Source organism: Danio aesculapii, chromosome 2, assembly GCF_903798145.1.
Source record: "Danio aesculapii chromosome 2, fDanAes4.1, whole genome shotgun sequence".
In the NCBI taxonomy this organism is placed as follows: Eukaryota; Metazoa; Chordata; class Actinopteri; order Cypriniformes; family Danionidae; genus Danio; species Danio aesculapii.
This window is the reverse complement of record NC_079436.1, coordinates 14513735-14535987: the sequence shown is the minus strand read 5'-3', so window position 1 is coordinate 14535987 and position 22253 is coordinate 14513735. Positions and strand designations below refer to the sequence as shown.

The following is a 22253-nucleotide window of genomic DNA, read 5'->3' as shown; positions in this document are numbered from 1 at the left end:
CTCTCCTCTCAGTGATTTAATTTTCTTTTTTATGTTTCCTCCCTGCATATTTTCAGAAAAACCAAGTTATCTTTAGGTAAAATATGCCTAAAAAGATCAGGGTTATGTTAAAGACCTGTGTTTTGACCTGTGGATTCTGTACAACTATAATCCCAACTAAACATTGCATATCTTGCGATGTGACTATTGTAGAGTCACACATTGCGATATTGATGCTCAAACGATATATTGTGCAGCCCTAGTACCCACCTTTGTTTGTTATGTGCTAAAAACGAATGGTGATCACAACTGTCATAAGTGATTATCAAGAGAGGTTTTTATGGATACAATTTTAGTATCCTTTTGTGCCCATTCATAGAATAGGAATAATTAATGTTATTAGTGCTTATTGCATTTATTCAATCTCAAAGGCAGTGATTTAATTAAGTAAATGTATGCACTGTGGGGTTCTGATTAAAGTGCATCACTGTGTTCATTTGTGTGTATTTCTTTGCCAGCAAACCACCACAATAAAAAAAAAACATGAATGTTTATTGTTTTAAAATGTATCAAGACATAAAAACTTAAATATTGAAATATTTTCAATATCTTTTATTTCTTTTTCTTTTAATACAATAAGCATATATAGTTTAAAACCTCACCTATTTTTCAACAATGGTTTATAATTTCCAAATTTGATGATTTAACACCTCTGGTGAAGTTACCATTGCAATATAGATTGTATGGCCAGTAAACAGAATATTACTTTGCCATGTTTTTATTTTATTGCTTTATTTTATTTTATTTTTCATTTAAATTTAACTACAGCATAACGATAATGCTAAATATATAGTTTTAGAGTTCACACCACAATTATAATAGTAACAGCAATAACACTGTAATGTTAAAATCCCATTAGGACCAGAATAAGATCAGAATCCATGTTGCTTTAAAGTGACGAATGACACAATACACAACAATGTTTGTGTCGATGTGGCTGCTAAAGCAGTTATGGCTACAGTATCATATAGCCCCTGTGCCCCATCCACTTTCCTCATAAGAAAAAGAGCAGCATAAACATTCTTCAAAACATCTCTTTTTGTATTCCCCGAAAGAAGGAACGTCATACTGGTTTAGAACAACACAAGACTGAGTAAAATGACTGAGAATACAATCCCTTCAAAGCTCTCTTCTCCTCTGCTTTATGTGTGTCAGCCTTCAAGTATAACTCTGCAGGTATTTATTCGAGGAGAAAGATGACTTGATTTCCTTGGCGGCTGATTGTTACAAAGAAATTCCTCACTAACATGCAATCCTCATAAAGGAAGCAATATAGCGAGAGCTGGCGGATTCCCTAAGGAGCGGAGATTAAGTCATACGCACCTCTCCCTTTAGTAAACAGGCACCACACGCATGCAAAGGGATGACAGAGAGGAAACCATTCGGCTCCGGCTCGATTAGATTAGCAAAATTCGCTGGGAGAGGAGGAGGGGGGAGAGAGACACAAGCGTGCATAATTAATTCTGACTTTGATCACTGTCGCTGTCTTTCAAAGGGATCATTTCCCATCTCCAGCTCTTTAAGAGACAGACATTATAGAGCAACTCCGGAAACTCAATACGTATCTGTTAGAAGCCAATACAGAGTGTCAAAGTAGCATTTTAGGGTGTGTTCGTTGCTATTGTTTACATCTCTTGGTTATTTAGGTCTTGACCAGAAAGAAAATTATACATTTGGTCTTGGTTTATTTAGAATTAGCAAAAACAAAATGGGTTTTGTGATCTGTTGTATATGTTAGGATGATTACACATAAAACAATGCCAAACTAGGCTAGTTGAAAATATGTGCCTCCTCAGCCTACATTTTTCCGAAATGTAAAATACCTTGCCTCTGGTATATTTACTTGCACGTTTCATATGACAAATCCACTAGAGAGTGCTGTCTATATTACTGTAAATCTGAAATTACTGGCACTTTTTGTAAATTTCATTTAATTTTTCAGAAACGCATCCTTCTTGTACACATTTACAAGAACTCAGACTTGTTGTATAGATCACCTAGTAAATCACTGACCTAAATCTTTCCCTAAATCTAACAAATAGTGTTTTCAAATGTAGTTTTACCTTGATTTTACATAGTTTGTGTTTCCTTTGGTGAATTGTGCTTCCCCAGACTTAAACCCAAGTGCTCTGCATCACACTGTACAAGGTGAGCTACTGAGCAAACTGTCCACGCTAGGAATGTTGTCCATATGGAGAGGCAAATGTATTCCGTTACAAATCATGGATACTGTTAAGTTGTTTTATGGTTTTTATTGTTGTTTTGCAAGGAACTACAGGTCAATATTGTTTTATTCTTCGATAATATGCCCCTGTAGATATTATTAGTGTGAAAATAAACATTACACTGCCCTGTCACATTTATTTTACCTTGAAACTGCAGTCAAATGTACTGTATGTTTATGTATCTTTTCACAGTTACACATACAGTTGAAGTCAGAATTAAGTGTCTTGAAAAATATCTAGTAAAGTATTATTTACTGTCATTATGGCAAACATAAAATAAATCAGTTATTAGAGATGAGTTATTAAAACTATTATGTATAGAAATGTGTTGAAATAATCTCTCCATTAAACACAAATTGGGGGAAAAAATAAACAGGGGGCTAATAATTCAGGAGGGCTAATAATTCTGACTTCAACTTTAAATGTAGGCTGAAGTATATATTTCCAATGGACCTGTGTTGAACAAAACTGTATGTGTTCTGAAGGAGCTTGTTGTAATGTGTTTACGTTTTTTTTTTTTTCAATCGCTTGATAACTCGTGAAGAGATAATTCAATTTGTAACAGAGTCAAAACAGAGTCTTCTTTTCCTGTTTCAGTCAAACTGCAGGAGAGTTTGTTAAAGGATCACGAAAAACCAAAACACATTTTTTGAGATGTTGACAGTCATATATGTGTCCCACACTGCTATAAACACTAGGACAGATATCTTTCACAAAAAGTGAAAATTGGTTGCTTTTGCGTTATTTCAAGCAAATTCGTTCTTTCGGTTTAAAAATTTATTTTGAAGCTTCGTCATGGGGATTAGATCCTTTTGCAAATTCCAGCATGTAAACTGGATGTCTGTACCGGTGGGTACAGCATGACTTCTTTGAGCTTTTAGCGTTAATACATGAGAAAGTCTTTGTTCGAACCAATCAGCGCGCTCTACTGTTTATGAGGTGCAACTTCATTAATATGCATGATAGCTTCGAAGACGGTTTTTACCTGTTACAATGTTCAGATGGCAGAGAGACGCCACATTGTGTTGCCAACCGTAAAACAAGTGGAAGAAGAAGAATTGTTTGGAGACATGGGTCGTCAGTGATGCATTTATAAATGTGCTGCAATGAAGGTTTTGTTATTAGATTAGAGTGGTCTACTAACACGCAACAAAATACGTTTGTAAGGAAAAATTTTTACCCGGAGCTTTTTGCATCTGGAAATGGTGAAATCCAGATTTGCCACTAGTTTTCTTTTAAAAAAAGACGTGATTCCAGTTGGTGTTGATTGTCCTGTCTCTACAGATTTGGTAAGTGTGTAATCAATGTTCTTTGTTTATGTTTATTCAGAGGCAAAGTTACTTAGTATCGTCAACTGAACTTTATTAAGTTTTTAAAGATATACCTTATATTTACTAAGTTTACAGTATGTTAATATCACTACAATATTATGGACTGTATGATCCTATGTAAATGCTGCTTTCCGAATGTAAACACCTTAATCAAACTATTACCTTAAAACGTTATACGTGATTTTCACCACATTTTGTGACAGGATAGTCTATACACACGGCTTTCTGACGCTACCTACCGAGTGCATCTAAGTTACTGAGAAATGCAAAGGGTTTTTTCTCTCATACGACGTGCGGTATCAATGTCTTATTTGTCACGGGGGCGTGCATGAAATGTTCCTGAATGAAAGTGAAAGTGCCAAAATGCAATTAAAGTCGACAAATTAATAATTTGGCAAATAATTTAATTACTGATGTCCATGTAAACATAGTCACTGTCTTTCTCCCCTGCATCTGTGTTGTTTTGCCTCTGTGAAAATCAGCGTGTGCTCGAACTGAAACTCCCCTTTTCATGCAAACCCTTCACTCTTTAGCCACTCGACACTCCCACCTAAACAGAGCTGGACTCGACACTCCCACTTTCCTGACTTTTTTTTCAAACTAGAGGTGTGAAAACGCCCAGCTGAGACAGGGGAGGGTTTCATGGCCCTTTAAGATGGGATCTGAAAACCATCTTTTTAAGCATGTTATGTGTGCTGCACCAAGGTTCAGATGGATGCGTTCACACTTAATTAGATTTACCATTCTAGTTTTGTTTCTGTTGTAGATTGCAGAAGGTTTCTCTTCTCATGCTTTTGACTCTTTCCATTACATGTGTTACAAAAGTATTGCTTAAATATCTTATTTAGGACTATTTATAAAAAAAAAAGAGATATTGGCCAAATAATAGGCATATTCCCCAAATAGACTTAATATAAGTGACTACAAGGCAATGACAAACATTTTACATGCAAAAGGACCTGGACAACACCTATTTTGGACAGGATGCTATTTTAAATTCACTCTGTAAGCCATTTCCAACTGCAATGTACATTTTGACAACTGTTTGTGTGTTTTTTTTTTTTTTTTGTCAGTTCAGGCACAAGGAAAACAGTTGAAATTGAAAACAGTCTGCTGCTGCAATACATTTAGCCAATACACAAAAGTAAAAACAGACATTGTTGGGTAGATGATTTTGATTTATTGGTTGAATTCATCACTGTACATAAAATCACTTCTATTTTATTTGTACTTCTTGATGTTCACTGTACCTCAATATGATGTGTTTAAGATATCATAGTCAATCTAATAAAATAGAAATACCACAAAGTATTGTTTTCCCCTGAAACTTAAAAGGAGGCAAGCCAAAGATGTTGAAACCACTGTTATACCTGTGGTACTTTTATGTTTTGTACTACTTTTTCATTCGTTCTGAAGGTATAATCAATTGTTTTCCAGATATCTTTTACCTTTAAAGCATCCCTGACAAGATGGTTTACCATTAAACCATGAGTATCTCTGCAGTGCTGCTGTGTGCTGCTTTAAGTGTTTATTTTTGAAAGGATTCTGATTGGCTTTCTGTGTGTTTTATTGTTTATCAGCTGAAAAAAATAATACTTTTAAAAGTGTTTTCAGATATATTGTTTCTTTGTATTGCTGTATAAACTATTGTTAAATTTTCAGAATGATTATTAGAGCTATATCTTTATAGTTATTGTGCTTACTGACAAACAGTCTTGCAGACAAAATCTATTTGAACTTTCAGTGTTTAGATTTTTATTTGTACTCTCAGATGCTGTATGAGGGTTTATGTGTCATATACCATGGACTAAATGAGCCGTTCTCGTGCTTTCTTGTCCCTGTGATGTGTCCTGGCAACATACCCAAGCGAAAGATATCTAATTTAGCCCAAAGGCTATAAAAACTCGGTTAGCTTAATGCGCCAAGCTGAAGTCTGATTAGATTTAGCGAGGTACGTTTCCGAGGCACCTTAAAAGACAAGACTTTGACTGCCCGAGGACACTTTGCGTCGGCTGTTTTGAATAACAAATTCTTTTAATGAAGCTCTTTAAGTAGGAGTGCGTTGCTTGGAATGGTCTTGTGCACCAGACTGCCTGGTGGAGGCTTGCTAATGCTAATCATGGTTATTAGCCATAGCTTGGGGGCCAGTGGCGTCCCAGCTCTCTCCTCAAAGGCGTCTCGCTGACCACTGTTCGTGGGAAGAGGGGAGGAGGGGCAAGAAATGGAACAACGGGAGCCACCAAAGCTGCGTAATGTAACGCCTGTCATCTCGGCTCCCACCAGCTGTCATCACACCAATGGACTCCAGTTCATTTTTTTAATTGACACCGTACTTTACCATTCCATTTCAGCTCGTTTACCCTCCTCCTCTGCGTCTTCAGTTTTCTTTTTGTCACTCTTTAATTCCTTGAGCATTTCTGTTATTTGCCCTGTCATTTCTTACAGTCGAATTGAAACTTACTTTACAGTACATTACTTAAAAATGTCATTATTTGTTCATTTTCTTGTCTTTTTGAAAGAAATTTATCCATCTATCTATCTATCTATCTATCTATCTATCTATCTATCTATCTATCTATCTATCTATCTATCTATCTGTCTGTCTGTCTGTCTGTCTGTCTGTCTGTCTGTCTGTCTGTCTGTCTGTCTGTCTGTCTGTCCGTCCGTCCGTCCGTCCGTCCGTCCGTCCGTCCGTCCGTCCGTCCGTCCGTCCGTCCGTCCGTCCGTCCGTCCGTCCGTCCGTCCGTCCGTCCGTCCGTCCGTCCGTCCGTCCGTCCGTCCGTCCGTCCGTCCGTCCGTCCGTCCGTCCGTCCGTCCGTCCGTCCGTCCGTCCGTCCGTCCGTCCGTCCGTCCGTCCGTCCGTCCGTCCGTCCGTCCGTCCGTCCGTCCGTCCGTCCGTCCGTCCGTCCGTCCGTCCGTCCGTCCGTCCGTCCGTCCGTCCGTCCGTCCGTCCGTCCGTCCGTCCGTCCGTCCGTCCGTCCGTCCGTCCGTCCGTCCGTCCGTCCGTCCGTCCGTCCGTCCGTCCGTCCGTCCGTCCGTCCGTCCGTCCGTCCGTCCGTCCGTCCGTCCGTCCGTCCGTCCGTCCATCTATCTATCTATCTATCTATCTTTAAACTGTTTTAATCTATCTATCTATCTATCTATCTATCTATCTATCTATCTATCTATCTATCTATCTGTCTATCTATCTATCTATCTATCTATCTATCTATCTATCTATCTGTCTGTCTGTCTGTCTGTCTGTCTGTCTGTCTGTCTGTCTGTCTGTCTGTCTGTCAGACTGACTGTCAGACTTACTGACTTACTGACTGACTGAATCGCCAACTTATCCAGCATATGTTTTTACGCAGCGGATACCCTTGCAGCTGCAACCCAACACTGGAAAACATATTTGGGTGAACTATACTTTTAAAACCAGAACATTTACATATATCAGGATTTTATAGTTATAACTAAAACATACAAAAATGATAAGAAAATGTATAATAACCAGGGCCAGATAGAATCATCTTTTTTTATTTTTTTTATATAATAATATTATAATTTTATATAATATCTACATATTTTTGCAGAACAATTTTGAAAGTATGGGAACTGAAAACAACACATTAATTAAAAAACTGCAAATATGTTGATTTTTATTTATTGTTTATATTGCAAATTCAATTTGAACCACGTGTTTGGTAAGGAAGACTACAGTAAATATTAAATATTGTATACACCACTATACATTGCTCATCAGTTAGTCTGTAAGAAGTTAATATATTTATTCAGCAAGGATGAATTACAGTAGCTTACCGTTTAGTTTGATGACAGCAAAAACATTTAAGATGTTACAAATGTTTGCCCAAAAAAATTCACATTTTTTTTACTTTTCTAGATACTAATAATGTAATATGGTTCTAATAACTTATAATATGGTACCATTTTTATTCCCTATATATGGTATTTTTATATATGATACTATTTTAGTAATGGCCCCAGTCTTTTAAACTATTGTGTATTATATATCTGTTGTTTATGTGTGTGGGTTTTCAGGATGTGTGGCTAACACCGAATGCAGCACATCAGCCAAACACATTTCCTTAGCACAGACAGAAAGGGAAGAGTGAAGAGCAGAGAGCTTTGCTGAATGAATGAGTCTGGATGCTGTTATTATTCAGCCTGTACCAGAGAGAGGCTCTGTATTCAAGCTGTGTAATGAATGACGGCTGTGTTGCATTAGCATGTCTCTGGTGCTCTTTTGGTCTCAGGGACGGGTTGGTGACAGGCCCACCATGACACAGACAAGACCGAGAGAAAAGCAGAAATATAGAGCAAACTCAATATATAAATCCAGAGATGTATAAAAACAATACAATATGTAATATATCCTGTGCATACATTCTGTTTGGCAGGTTTTTTCCATGCAGGTTTTCAAGTTAAATGATTGTATGGAAGTAAGTGGAATTTGCTTAACTAAGATGTGTAGAAGAAGAATTGTTTCTTGAGTTATTTTCACCTCGTTATTTGACTTTTTTTTTTACATATAGAAAGTTTCACTGGGTTTATTTTGATTATTTTACTTACTTTACCTAAGTAAACAACACAGCATATGTTTATTACAATAGGATAACATACTGACACAAATGTGATAATGAAGTACCTAACTGAACATAGAGACCTCAACACTTTGTGCACAATACAAAATGGTAGTCGTTAGTATATGCTGAGTCTGGGTTTTAATTTATTATTTTGCTAGTCTTTTTTTGAGGCTTTTAAAAGCATTCAGGCATAAGAAATTGTACAGTTTGTACCTTTGCCAAATTAACACTGATTAATTGTATTGAATTGTTTATAAAAAGAAGACTATTCAGTATTATTTTACATTTGATTTTTCAATTACTGTATGCCTGAATACAGTTTGACTCCTCTGAAAACAATAATATTCCAGAACAGAATGAAACAATAAAGGTTAGGGTTTAGGGTTAGTATTAAGGTAACCCCAGGGTATCTGCGGGGTCTTAAAAAATCTTAAAATGTCTTAAATCTCAAAAGCTAAATTTTAGGCCTTAAAAAGTCTTAAATCTACTGAAATATCGTGTTGTAGGACTTACATCTTTTTTAACAGATCTTCATTTTACTTTATATAAAGCTAACCAAACTGGCCATTAACACTCATACAATCACCAACAATCCATCTCAGTTAAACTTTTAACTTTTTATTTAAAAATAGCCTTTAATTACTTTCCTTATAGTAACATTTGCTTAAAAGTTCTCCATTTATTTACTCCTGAGGATACTGATCTGACCTACTTTTTTAAAATTATTATTAAATTATTATTATTGTAGACTGAATTATTTGACAGCTATGTTTTGTATACTTGGTAATGGTTTTAGGGTTTATGAATGGATATATTTGAAAATTAATAAAAAAATATTATATATTTTATGTTTATATATTTATAAAAATCCTTAGCATTTAGCCCTGTATACGTCTAAAATTTCATCCATAATGGTCTTACAAATGTCTTAAAAAGTCTTAAATTTAACTTGGTGAAACCTGCAGGAAACCCCATAAAAAGCATTGCAATGTTATATTTTTCCAATATTGTGCAGCCCTACTGCTAACCACTGAGCCATCGCGCCGCCCCCTAAACCGACCAACACAAACAAATATAAAACAGTGTAAATAGACCTAGAAAACAGTGTAAAATGCCAAATCTTCCAGTGCATGACAGGAACATAAATATCTGAAAGAAGATATAGTATCTGACTTTGATATTTTCTCAAAGAATTGCTGTAAACATAACAAAAAATCCCAAGTAAAATATATAAATTTGACATTTTTATTTTGTATTATTTTCTGAACTAAATTTTATAAAATATTAATTCCAATTGATTTTTGTAGTATTATTTACTTAATCACATAATCATATTTTATCACTCCAACCTAACTCACAATATTGGCATTTTCAAATTCAGTTTGTTTACTTGCTGTTTATATAGTTACTTACCATTACTTTAACGTACTGTCCATACTGACCGTTACTTACCATGGTTTAGTTTCCACCAAAAAATTAAAAACAGCAGTTATTTTTCATTAATCTGTATATATAATATAATATAATGTAATGTAATGTAATATAATATAATATGTTTATTTTAATGTGGTTAGAGTATTTTGCAAGTGTTACTGTACAGACAAAAAATTAGGATGTTCTGTTACTCACTACCTATAAAATATAATAAATTATTATCTAAAATGCTATATAATTACTTTAAAATAACACATAATAATACATTATAAAAGTAAATAATAATAATAATAATAAAAGTAAAAGAGGTGTAAACATAGTTTGAAATATATGAAAAATAAACCACTTGTCCTTCAAATGCATGAAAAATTGAGCCAACTGTTTTTGCGAAGGTTTTTGCCTATTCATGTTTACTGTATCTAGTGTGCATGTATTGCTGTGTGTATGCGAACCTCTTGTTGGCTGCCTGTGTGATTCTGTTGGAGATCTGGGCTCTCAGGTTTCCGTATTGACTGCATCTGGAGGGGCTCCAGGGCCCAGTGCTGCCTGCCAGTGCCAGTCCAGGAAGGCAAACTTTCATCATCCTTGTCAGGGCCATCACAAGCGCCTTGTTTGACCATACATCTTCCTAATTGTGACAGAATACTTCAACATCATTAATTAAACATGCTTTCATTTAAGACGCTCGCAGGGAGTTGAGGCTGTGGCGGAGGATGGACAGTTTTTACAACAGCCATTTTCTTTTGCGTTTGCTGTTTTTTGTTTTGACTGGCTGGCCTTGTGGTTGTGTCTTTCTGTCTGGTTTTTCTGGGATCGTGGTTGGGTTGACAAATGATTAAATGCAGTGGTTTGCAAGAGGCTTTTGTTGCTTTAGTGTAGTGATGCACCATTCTTGGTTCTTCAAGGCTGATTGCATTTACTCATGTTTTTACAAGGAAAATGGCTGATTCTGATCACAACTTCATGATTTTTTTCTATTTAAAGTCCGGAAGTTGCTGAGACTTTTATTTCAGTATGTTGATGTGCTTCTAAGTAAAACTGACTATTAAGTAGGGGGTGGGGTTTTTCTGTTTGGGCATCACTCTCCTGTAGCACACTACTGGTAAGACGGGTGAAGTAAAGAATATTGTGTATATATGTTTTACTTGAGTATGAATTTTCTCTACTCTTTCCACCACTTGTATACTTCCCACTTGGAATTCAACATTTGGGATTTCTTAGAGTATTTCACGCATCCCAAACAGTGAGCTTCAGCTTCTCTGGCCTCCATTTACACACTTTGATGTAGGACTGAACAATATGTCATTTGAGCATAGATATCGCAATGTGTGTATCCGCAATAGTCACATTGCACGATTAGATTGTTTATTAAAGATTAAAATATATAGATATTATTACATATTATACAAACAAAATTATTTATACTATGATGACCATGTTATTTTACGTTTGATTGTTCAATTTCTGTATTTGTATACTGTTAGACTTCCCAGAAAAACACTTTATTTATTTGTGCTCTTTCATACAGTTAAAATCAGAATTATTAGCCCCCCTTAGATTTTTTTTCCCTCTTTTAAATATTTCCAAAATGGTGTTTAACAGAGCAATGAAATTTGCACAGTATGTCTGATAATATTTTTTCTTCTGGATAAAGTTGTATTTGTTTTATTTCGGCTAGAATAAAAGCAGTTTAGAATTTTTTAAGAACCATTTCAAGGTCAAAATTATTATCCCCTTTAAGCAATTTTTTTTCCGATTTTCTACAGAACACATCATCATTATACAATAACCTGCCTAATTATCCTAACCTTCCTAGTTAACCTAATTACCCTAGTTAAGCCTTTAAATGTCACTTTAAGCTATATAGAAGATCTTGAAAAATATCTAGTCAAATATTATTTACTGTCATCGTGGCAAAGATCAAATAAATCAGTTATTAGAAATGAGTTATTAAAACTATTATGTTTAGAAATGTGTTGAAAAAAAATATTCTCTCCATTAAACAGAAATAGGAAAAAAAATAAACAGAGGGGCTAATAATTTTGACTTCAACTGTATATCACAGCAAAACAAAATATCGCATTATCAGATTTTTCCAATATCGTGCAGCCCTACTTGGAAGTATTAAAATGATTGCAATATAATTGGAATTCCAGAAGTCCAGAACAGATATTAACCAGATAAAAAAAGCAACGTTGCATGTGAACGCCTGACATCAATGTGCTATCGAGTGTGTATATATGTGTGTGTATGTGTGTGTGTGTGTGTGTGTGTGTGTGTGTGTGTGTGTGTGTGTGTGTGTGTGTGTGTGTGTGTGTGTGTGTGTGTGTGTGTTGGTTGTGGTGTGCTATTAACACAGTGTAATGTCACTGATAGGGCCTCCTCCATCCACAGATTAATTATAGATGAGGATGGAGAGAGGTGGGATTTGTCTCCTGTCACCATTCAATTAAAAGATGTCAGAGAGCGATGATTACTTCATCTCTGTCTTTACAGTATGTGCTCACACTAGACACATAGTTGTAATTCGTTGTAATTCTGTCTCTGAAACAAATAAACCGTGCCTCTCTGAGTTTCATTATGTGTAACTACGCTAGATCTGCATAGCAAAATGTATTTGCGAAGTAAAATAATGAATACTTTTCAGAAGTTTGGAGTCAGGAAGGGCTTTTATTTTACTTAATTTAATTTGATTTTATTATTTAATTTGTTTGGCAAAAGAGAGTAATATTTTCCAAAGAATAACATAATAAACCAAAAAATATCAACAAAATACATGTGACAATAAAACTTTTATTCTGTAATATACAAATGTATATAACAATATATTTGAGATTTAATGATTCACTGTAAGCCGACTGAAAATCAATTCAAATATGCGATGATTCAAATCAATTTTAATGTTAAACAAATTGCAATACATGTTTTGAACAGCATGGACCATTGTGTTTCCTGCAAACTCACTTTAGATGCACAATTGTGGCGATCAGGTTGCTGTGAATAGTTTAAAATGATGACGAAGTGTGGATGGTGATATTGAAGAAGCTCTATCCTTATTCAGATCAGAGGATCCAAATGTCTGGATCGTGTTGTCACACAGGCAGCATGATGTATGGCTTCACGTTCTTTGTTTATGTCATTGACTTAACATAATTTATTACACAGCAGTCTGGAATACTTTATTCTAATTGGTCAGTCACAACATTCCAATGTATGTTATTCCCACTGAAACTAATAACTAGTTCCACACGGAATATGCGCACGCAGAACTCTGCAGATTTTCCACAGAATCCCGCAGATTTCCGCAGAATTTTTAATCCATCATTGATTCAGTTTATTTACCTAAGTAAATGTGTGTAAATCTATATTTATTCAGTTTTTAAATTAATTACAGTAATATTATTGACTAATATGCAAATGTTCATCTGATTTATGTACAGTGCAGTTTGTACAGTAATATTTTAGTCTTTTAGTCTTTTAGTAGATATATTATATGATAGACTTGCTTTGTTTATCAAATAAAGTGAATCTAATTGGATTTGCATTTTAAAAATTAAATACAAGTTAAAAAGATATTATTTTTATTTCACATATTAAGGTTTTAGTTATGATACTCCAGAAATAATTCCGCAGAAATCCGCAGATTTTTACCAAAATTCTCTGCAGAAATAGCAAAAAACGTCCGCAGTTTTCGACTGGCCCTAATCACACAGGTACTTCTCTGAAAAAAAATATTCTCTCCATTAAACAGAAATTGGGAAAAAAATAAACAGGGGGCTAATAAATCAGGGGGGGGTAATAATTCTGACTTCGACTATGCATCTAACATACACATGCTTGCCACATAAAATTACTTTAACTTATTGTACTTCTCTGCAATATTGTTATCGTGATAATGAAAGTTTTTCGATATATAGTGCAGTCCTACTTTTAACAGCACTGAACATCACAGCAAAAATAAAACTAAAAATGTTCAGACGTGTTTCTCTAAGGAGATGTTTTTTTTTTTTTTTTTTGCTGAGAACTAAAGAGGCGCGAGTCTGCTGTGTGCCATATGTCTGTCTTTCTGGTACAAAATCAGGCCAAATCCTCCTGTCTCAACAGTAATCCATTCCACTCTTTGACTCCCAACTTAATTCCCTGAAGTTCATACCAGCCTCGGTTTAGACATTGAAAAGATAAACCCCCCTGACTAAACCTCGCTCCAAGCCCAAACCAAACACTTCTTCACGGCTCCAAAAGGAGGATTACACGACTCTGCAACCTTGTGATCGAGCATACATTTGAAAAAATTATTTACATTTTTTTTTAAAAACGAGGAAGATGCTAGTTTTCTGAGGATTACGTTTTTTTGTTTTTTTTTTTGTCTTGCTACCAGGTTGTGTGGGTTCTGGATTGGCAAATCAGCTGTTAAAAGAAAAGTGACTGCTGGGAGGCTGAAATTAAGACTTGTCTGAAGACAAATCACATCTGAAAAGCCTCCAAAAATGGAATTGTCCATTAGAGACTTGTAAAAAAAAAAAAAAAAAAAAAACGCTGCAGCTCATGATGCTAAATAGCACAGGTGAAAAGAGGGAAGAGGTGAGAGAGAAGACAGGAAAAAGGGAGACTGGAGGAAATGGGTCAACATGCCCACAACCTTCCTTTTTTTCTCTCTTTACAAGTCACTAGATTTCATATTTCATTTATTGAATGGTTATGCTCTTATTAATGTTAATGTATATTTGTGTTGATTTTAACTTAAATTATCAACTTTTTCACTTAATAATAATAATAATAATAATAATAATAATAATAATAATAATAATAATAATAATAACAATAATAATAATAATAATAATAATATTAATAATAATAATAATTATTATTATTATTATTATTTATTGGGTAAGGGAGGTTATTAATAACAAAACTAATAATGCAGTTAAGTTAATGCACATAATTTAATATACCTTAATTTACTACTACTACTACTACTACTACTACTACTACTACTACTACTAATAATAATAATAATAATAATAATAGTAAAATTAAAATAATAATGGGCAGGACAGTGGCACAGTGGGTAGCACAATCGCCTCACAGAAGAAGCTGGCTGATTCAAGTCCCGGCTGGGTCAGTTGGCATTTCTGTGTGGAGGTTGCATGTTCTCCCCTTGTTCGCATGGGTTTCCTCCGGTGCTCCGCTTTCCCTCACAAGTCCAAAGACATGCACTATAGGTTAATTGGGTAGGCTAAATTGTCCATAGTGTTTGTGTGTGAATGAGTGTGTATGGATGTTTCCCAGTGAAAGGAAGGGCGTCCGTGTAAAACACATGCCGGATAAGTTGCTGGTTCATTCCACTGTGGCGACCCCAGATTAATAAAGGGAGTAAACCGAAAAGAAAATGAATGAATGAATGAATAATTAATAATAATTAGGTAGGGGAGGTTAAAACTAATAATGCACTTAAGTTAATGCATATGACTTAATTTACTACTATTGCAAGTACAACTACTATTATTACTACTACTCCTTCTTCTCCCCCTCTTACTACTACTACTACTACTACTACTACTACTACTACTACTACTACTACTACTTCTACTACTAATAATAATAATAATAATAATAATAATAATACATTTAATAATAATACATTTAATAATAATACATAATTTACTTGGTTGGGGAGGTTATTAATAATTAAACTTATAATACAGTCAAGTTAATGCACACAATTTACTACTCCCACAAGTACTACTACTACTACTACTAATAATATTATTATTATTATTATTATTATTATTATTGATAATATTATTAATAATAATAATAATAATAAATTGATGACATTTAAATTGTTCTTCAGATAATGATTTGTCTAAAAATGTATAAAAAAATAATGATTCAATCAGTGTTCACATTATTAATGTTGAAAAAATCATTATTAATTTGTTTATTGATTGATTGATTGATTGATTGATTGATTGACATTGTCCATTGTCCAGACATCTAATAATAATAATAAAAATATTAATCATAATAATCATAATTGAATGATTATTATTTTTATGCTGACATTTTATTAATTAAAATTTATTGTATTTATTAATTAATTAAGGTTACATTATTAATTAATTTTGGACAAACATTTAGTAATAATAATCATCATTATCATCATCATTATTGGAATGATTATGGTTTTATGGATGTTGACTTAATCGAAAATGAACATTTGTGTTGATTTTCTTAAGTATAAATGTTCTAATTATGGCACAGAATAGCAGTGATCTGTCATAATTTAATACATGTTTAAGACCTATCTTAATAGGTTACTATTTATAAATTGAAAGGCATTATTCCTAAGGGTATCGTTTTACTCCATATTCTCTTACAGACAGAAACAGAAAGAAGAAGCCACTGAAGGACAGAAAGAGAGACCGATCCGCTCTCAGAAAACTGTTAATGTTTGTCTGCGGGTGGTTGAGTTCAGCTCAGTTCACATCAGCAGTGCATTGGGCACATACGCACACACTCAGGGCCGGCAGCATTACGGCCTAATCGATTGCCATGCCATTACTGAATCAAAATAAATAAAGTGCATTGCGTCGGTTTAGGGTAATTAAGCAACAGCAAAGTGAATTGTATGATTATCCGCATTCATTGTATTTATTTAATATATTTCATGCATTTAATTGTGCACTGGAGGATATGGTTGGAATGAATAAATCATTATTTGCCTCATTAGATTTCCTCTCCAGATGAACGTGGTGCACTTCTGGGCCTGGGTTTCTTTAGTCGATGCCGCACACCAGTCACGTTCCACGGGTGCTGTCTCTTTCTATTATAAAGGCATAAAAGACCCGCTCTTTCTCTCTGCTGTTGTGCTATTGATATACACTTGTGTTTTTTTATTCACTGTGAAATAGTTGGGTGGGCAGACAGTTGAGACGAGCCTGAAATTGGACAGTTTTTTTTTTCTTTCTTTTTTTGAAAAGCAGAGCAAGTTAGGTTGAAAACAGCCTGCAGTCGACATTGAAGAGTTGAGAAGAATAGCATGATAGCAGTATGAAGATAATTATTCACGAAACACACATACTGTATCATTTATCAATCATTAAATCTGTTGTGATGCTTTATTGTTGTGATGCTTTGAGTATTTACTGTGACTCTGGTAACATTTTACAAAACGAAATATGGCGCTCGTGGCATTCATTCGCAAGCCGCATGCCTCCATTGGAAATAACGAACTTGCTTGCACAAAAGACGCAAAATGTGAGCGGCCTTAAGTTAATAGGTAATACAGGTTAACAGGGTGTTAGTCTTGGTGTACAAGCTAAGAACTTCAAAATAGCATCCAGTTTGCATAATTTTGTTAAGTTGTAGAAGTTTTGTTCTGTGCAGGAACACAGTGTTGAGAAACCTTAACGATTAATTAACCATGACAAATTAAAGAGCGGTTAATAGTGAAATCATTTAATCTCTGCATCTCTAATTCATATACATTTGTATGATTTCATTCGTGCAATATACAGTAGGATGATTCGCTGATGCCCAATGAAGGTCGGGTTTAGTGCTGCCTCCTTTAAAAAAATTTACATTTTCATTTGATTGAACTCATATGCATTCATACATATTAGCCACTAAACTGACAAAATGTAAAATAGTTTTCTCATGGGATCAGGCTTTTGATCAATTAATACTTTCCTCTTTGAATAAAAGGTCATTTGTTAAAAAGAAACAAAGAAAAAAAATGTCCCACTGACCTCAAACTTTTGAATAGTTTTAATTGTGATATTCTCAATATTATTTCATTGATATTTAATGAGCCTGCGCTAAAACCTGAAACTGGACAGTCACCATTTTTTAAAGTCATTGGCTGAAATCAGACTGAAATCAGGAGGAGTTTAATAGTGTAATATTAACCCTTAATCCCTTTAATCACACCAGTGTGATTAAAACATTCAGTGCGTCACATGATCAGCTGCTAAATTCAAACCTGCTTTCCTTTGATGAGCCAGAGAAATATGCGCACCACACTTTTAACATTATTACCGACAAATATTGTTTATTTTATTTTTCAGACATTTAAACATATATTTATGGTTTCTAAAACAGACACTGATGTCTATGGTGATAGCAGTAATGTTTTTTTTTTCTTAAACATGTGAATTATTCATATCAGATACACAGTTTAGATTACTATAACATTTATTCTTTACCTATACCAGTTAAACAGACACTTACTTTCATATATTTTAGAAGAAGTTAATGAATTAACATGTTGTAAATCCAGCAGCTCTAATCTCTCCACGGCAGCGCAGGCTAACGCACGTCATAGATAAAATAATATGATAACTATTAAGCTGTTTCAATGACACAATACTTGTTCTTACACAAATCTGCGAATCAGAATATCAGATATTTTACTATATTAAAAAGTTTGTCAGAAGTTGCAGAAAATGGAAAGATAAATTATATATGCATGTTTTCGGGCTGAAGTGTGTCACATGATAAACATGATGCATCGTTATGGAAACTATAAATCGATACAATCTAAATACTGCTCAAATTAAAAAACTCACACAGCAGTGTTTAAAATTTACATGTGAAAGGGTTAAAATAATCTCAAAACACACACTCTATACAAGTCTACACACATGAAGCACAATATTTTCTATCCTGCTGGCAGTCTCTAGAGAAATCTGACCTCAACCCATGGCCTGAACTCCTGACCTCTGCAGGCTCCTGATGGCCCCTGACGGCCCTTGACATTTGCAGTGGGAGTGGGCTGATTGGGTTTGAGCTTCTGGAAACAGATTGCAACGCACTGGTTGCCTCACCTTCTCCTGTCATCTTCAGAATGATGCCACAGGAACGTTCATATTGCCTCTACTGCGGCAGTGCCAACAGACATTGGTTGTTTTATATGGGTTTACATATGTAATAAGACATATGTGTTACGTTATCTCATCCACTTTTGCAGACTGTAGCAGGTTGCACTTTTGTTTACCTTCCTGTAGCTCAAAAAGTAGATCAATGTGTTCAATTCAGAGGGAAAGCAAGAATAAAATAAAAAATAAAACTGTGCAAATGTAATGCTTTGAGTAAAAGCACCTGTCAAATTCATAAATGTAAATGTTGGGTTTTTAACCACAACCATTTTATTTGCATTATTACAGTGGTTCTTTATTGTCATTGAGTTGTCTTCTGTATAAATATACAGTATATAAATATGCGTTTGGTAATGAAATGATTTGTAAATGATGATTTGTGTGCTGTCTTTGTTACTATCTGGTGCAGGTGCTTTCTGCTGTCGCTCTGCCTTCTCTAAACACAACAGAACAGAAGGAGAGACATCTAGTGGCACACATAGATAAAACAGTTTCGAATGCTCCAATAGCACAGCCCAAACTCCTCTGAGAGTCCTTATATAATCTTCTTTTCTAGTAATAACAAGTCCCACACAAAATCTTGAACAACCTCCATATACTTTGCATGTTTGTTCCTTGCTAATTTGATCATGCTTGCTGCTGCTGCTCCATTTAACACAGTTCACCTCATAATTGGACCATATTTTACAATTTAATCAGGAGTTTGGTCATTTCAACAGTACAATATGTGTGTTTTAAAACAGAACTGTAACTGAACTTCACAGTAATGCAGATATCCATGCACAGTAGATGTTTCGCCAATATATACATATATAGCCGTAAATTCAAATTAACTTACTTGTGATTGAAACAGGAAAGATTCACATAAATCCTGACAGTGGGCAAATATCAGAGGATCAAGGATTGAAAATGAGATCTGTGGTCATCAAGTCATTTATTCTAAATGATGTGCAAATCAATGAAATTATGGTTTTATTATTTCATGAGCTGCCAAGGTTAGTATATAGTTCCAAATTTATATCACAAAGACGAGAGCAATTAAAATGGAGGTCATACATCATTCCTCAAGCTCCACGAAAGCTCACAAGGAGACATTGAGATGTTATTATGTTGTTTTTATTATAGACATTTAGTTGAGCTTGACCATCATGTACTGTAGGTCACTCATATTATAAATTATCTATGGAATTCTTATTTCTAAGTTTTGTATTCGTTGCAATTCTTTAGCCTTAGGGATATAAGATGACCACTAAATCTCTAATTATTATGTAATATGCCTGTATAATTTGTCTGAAGGTTTTCCAGTAAGATACTTTGTGGATTTTCTGTGGCATTGATGAGTAAAGGCTCCGATAAATTGTAGGTCAAATAAAACAAACTGCTCTGACGCAGATTCGAAGTAAGTCAGGCCAAAACAATGTTTGATTGTAGTTTAAGACACCTTGCCAATGCAAGCTCTCCAGAAATGTTTCTGGCTGCTAAACACCTTCAAACTGCCATTGGTCCAATTGGTCCTAAGTCATCAGTCTTCTTCTGTGCATCTACTTTTCAGTCCATCCAGGTCAGATAGGAGTAATATCATGAACAATAATGCTGCTTTCTAGGTTCAGTTATATAAGGCAGTGGTCACACTTTTATTTAGGGTATAATTCTCGCTATTAGCAAACCAATTACTATGGCTTTTAGCAAAAAATAAATGAATTAATTTTAAAAACTCCTAATTTGTTGCTTATTAATAGTTATGAAGGTAGTAGTTGGTTTTAGGGATTGAGTATCAGGATTTAGGTATTGGGTTAGGGATGTAGAATAAGATCATGCAGAATGTTTCATTACATTATAAGTACAATTGAATCACTGATATCCTAATAATAAACAGGTATTTTTTACTATTTCTACTAGCAATATATATATATATATATATATATATATATATATATATATATATATATATATATATATATATATATATATATATATATATATATATATATATATATATATAAGCTGTAAATTTATGTGGAATGATTTTGAGAGTTAAAATAATAACACAAGAAATAATAAAGAAATGTTTCCCAGTGTTCGGTTGCAGCTGGCAGGTTATTCACTGCTTAAAACATAGGCTGGATAAGTTGGTGGTTCATTCTACTGTGGAGACCCCTGATTAATAAAGGGACTAAGCCAAAAAGAAAAAGAATGAATGAATAATAAAAAAAAAGACAGACAATATTACCACTTTACCGCATTGTACATCAATCAGAAGCAACATAGGCATATGATTCAATAATTACTGAAATTAATTTAAAAACGGAAAAAAAAACATATATTTAGACACATTTACATAGGTAAATAAATGAAATATTCAATGGCTTAATAACCTGCAGAGTTCTCTGCACATATATTCCTAATAAGCCACCAGTTAAAAGTGACAATTTGTACTTAAACTGTTTTAAAAAGTGTGAAAAAATTAAGGCAGCTTACATTAAAGCAGTCTGCTGTGTAAAGTGCTTTATAAATAAACATGATTCAGGGAGACTAATAATCGAGCTAGTACAAATACATCCATGTCTCGATGATCAGATGCTTTCTTAACTGCCATTTTCTCACCACTGTCACTTTTGTTTATCATTTTAAACAGATTTCTTAATGACAAATCCATATTAGGAACTCTAGAATAATGACTCAAGGTTTTTTCTCTCTGTGTCTCTTTTTTTTCTTAACAGTACTCAGTATTCGTGGAGCTCAGGAGGAGGAGCCACCAGATGCACAGCTCATGCGATTGGATAACATGCTTCTGGCTGAGGGCGTGTCCGGGCCTGAGAAAGGGGGCGGGTCTGCTGCTGCTGCGGCCGCTGCTGCTGCGGCAGGCGGCGCCGGTTCCGATAACTCCGCCGAACACTCAGACTACAGGGCCAAGCTGTCCCAGATCCGTCAGATCTACCATACAGAACTGGAAAAGTATGAGCAGGTGAGAGGGCACATACTGAGTCTGGACTGGACAGAGTCACTATAGACCTTGGTTGTAAGATATGTTTTGTGTGTGACCACCTTTAGACTGTAATGTTAACATTAACACACAACACACACGTAGAAGAAATAAAGTCTTTATAATGTTACATTAGACTGTAGTGTTTAGCCTTAGCATTTAGCCTTAGCACACAACACACTGCATCGCATCTGTTGTGCGACCCTCTTTAGACTGTAATGTTAGCATTTAGCCTTAACATGCAACACACACATGGAAGAAATAAAGTCTTTATAACGTCATATTGGACTGTAATGTTAGCATTTAGCCTTGACACGCAACACACCGCAGAAGAAATAAAGACTTTAAAACGTTATTAGACTGCTAACGTAACAAATTTCAGAGGTAATAAAATGCTTTTGTCTGGATTGTTTTCGTAGTGTAGACACTCATAAGGTTGAACGCCTCAGATTCAGACAGCCACAAATGATCACCTGCTCTCCGCCTACTGACCTGATTCTTATCATGCTGTTGAAACTTACTAGCCAGATGGGAATGAAACTTTATTGTTTGAAATTGTAAAGCTGGTTTGAAGACTATATATATATATATATATATATATATATATATATATATATATATATATATATATATATATATATATATATATAAAAGTATACATAAACACATAAAGTTCTCTTAAGAGTTTGGGCTTCCAGAGAGAACATTTGAAAGAAGTGGAAATGGTACCAAATGTATGTTCAACAGATTTTAGCTTTAACACATGATTTTGTAGCCTA

General features: G+C 34.5%; 1 protein-coding gene across 3 annotated transcripts in view; it reads left to right on the top strand.

Moving 5' to 3' along the window:
- The window catches only part of pbx1a (pre-B-cell leukemia homeobox 1a), a 128262-nt gene that overhangs the window by 75772 nt on the left and 30237 nt on the right, over window positions 1–22253 (top strand). For all 3 annotated transcript variants that reach the window (XM_056473286.1, XM_056473277.1, XM_056473294.1), the window contains exon 3: window positions 21212–21456. In XM_056473286.1, the coding sequence (XP_056329261.1) occupies window positions 21212–21456 (245 nt within the window). The remainder of the gene's footprint in view (window positions 1–21211; window positions 21457–22253) is intronic.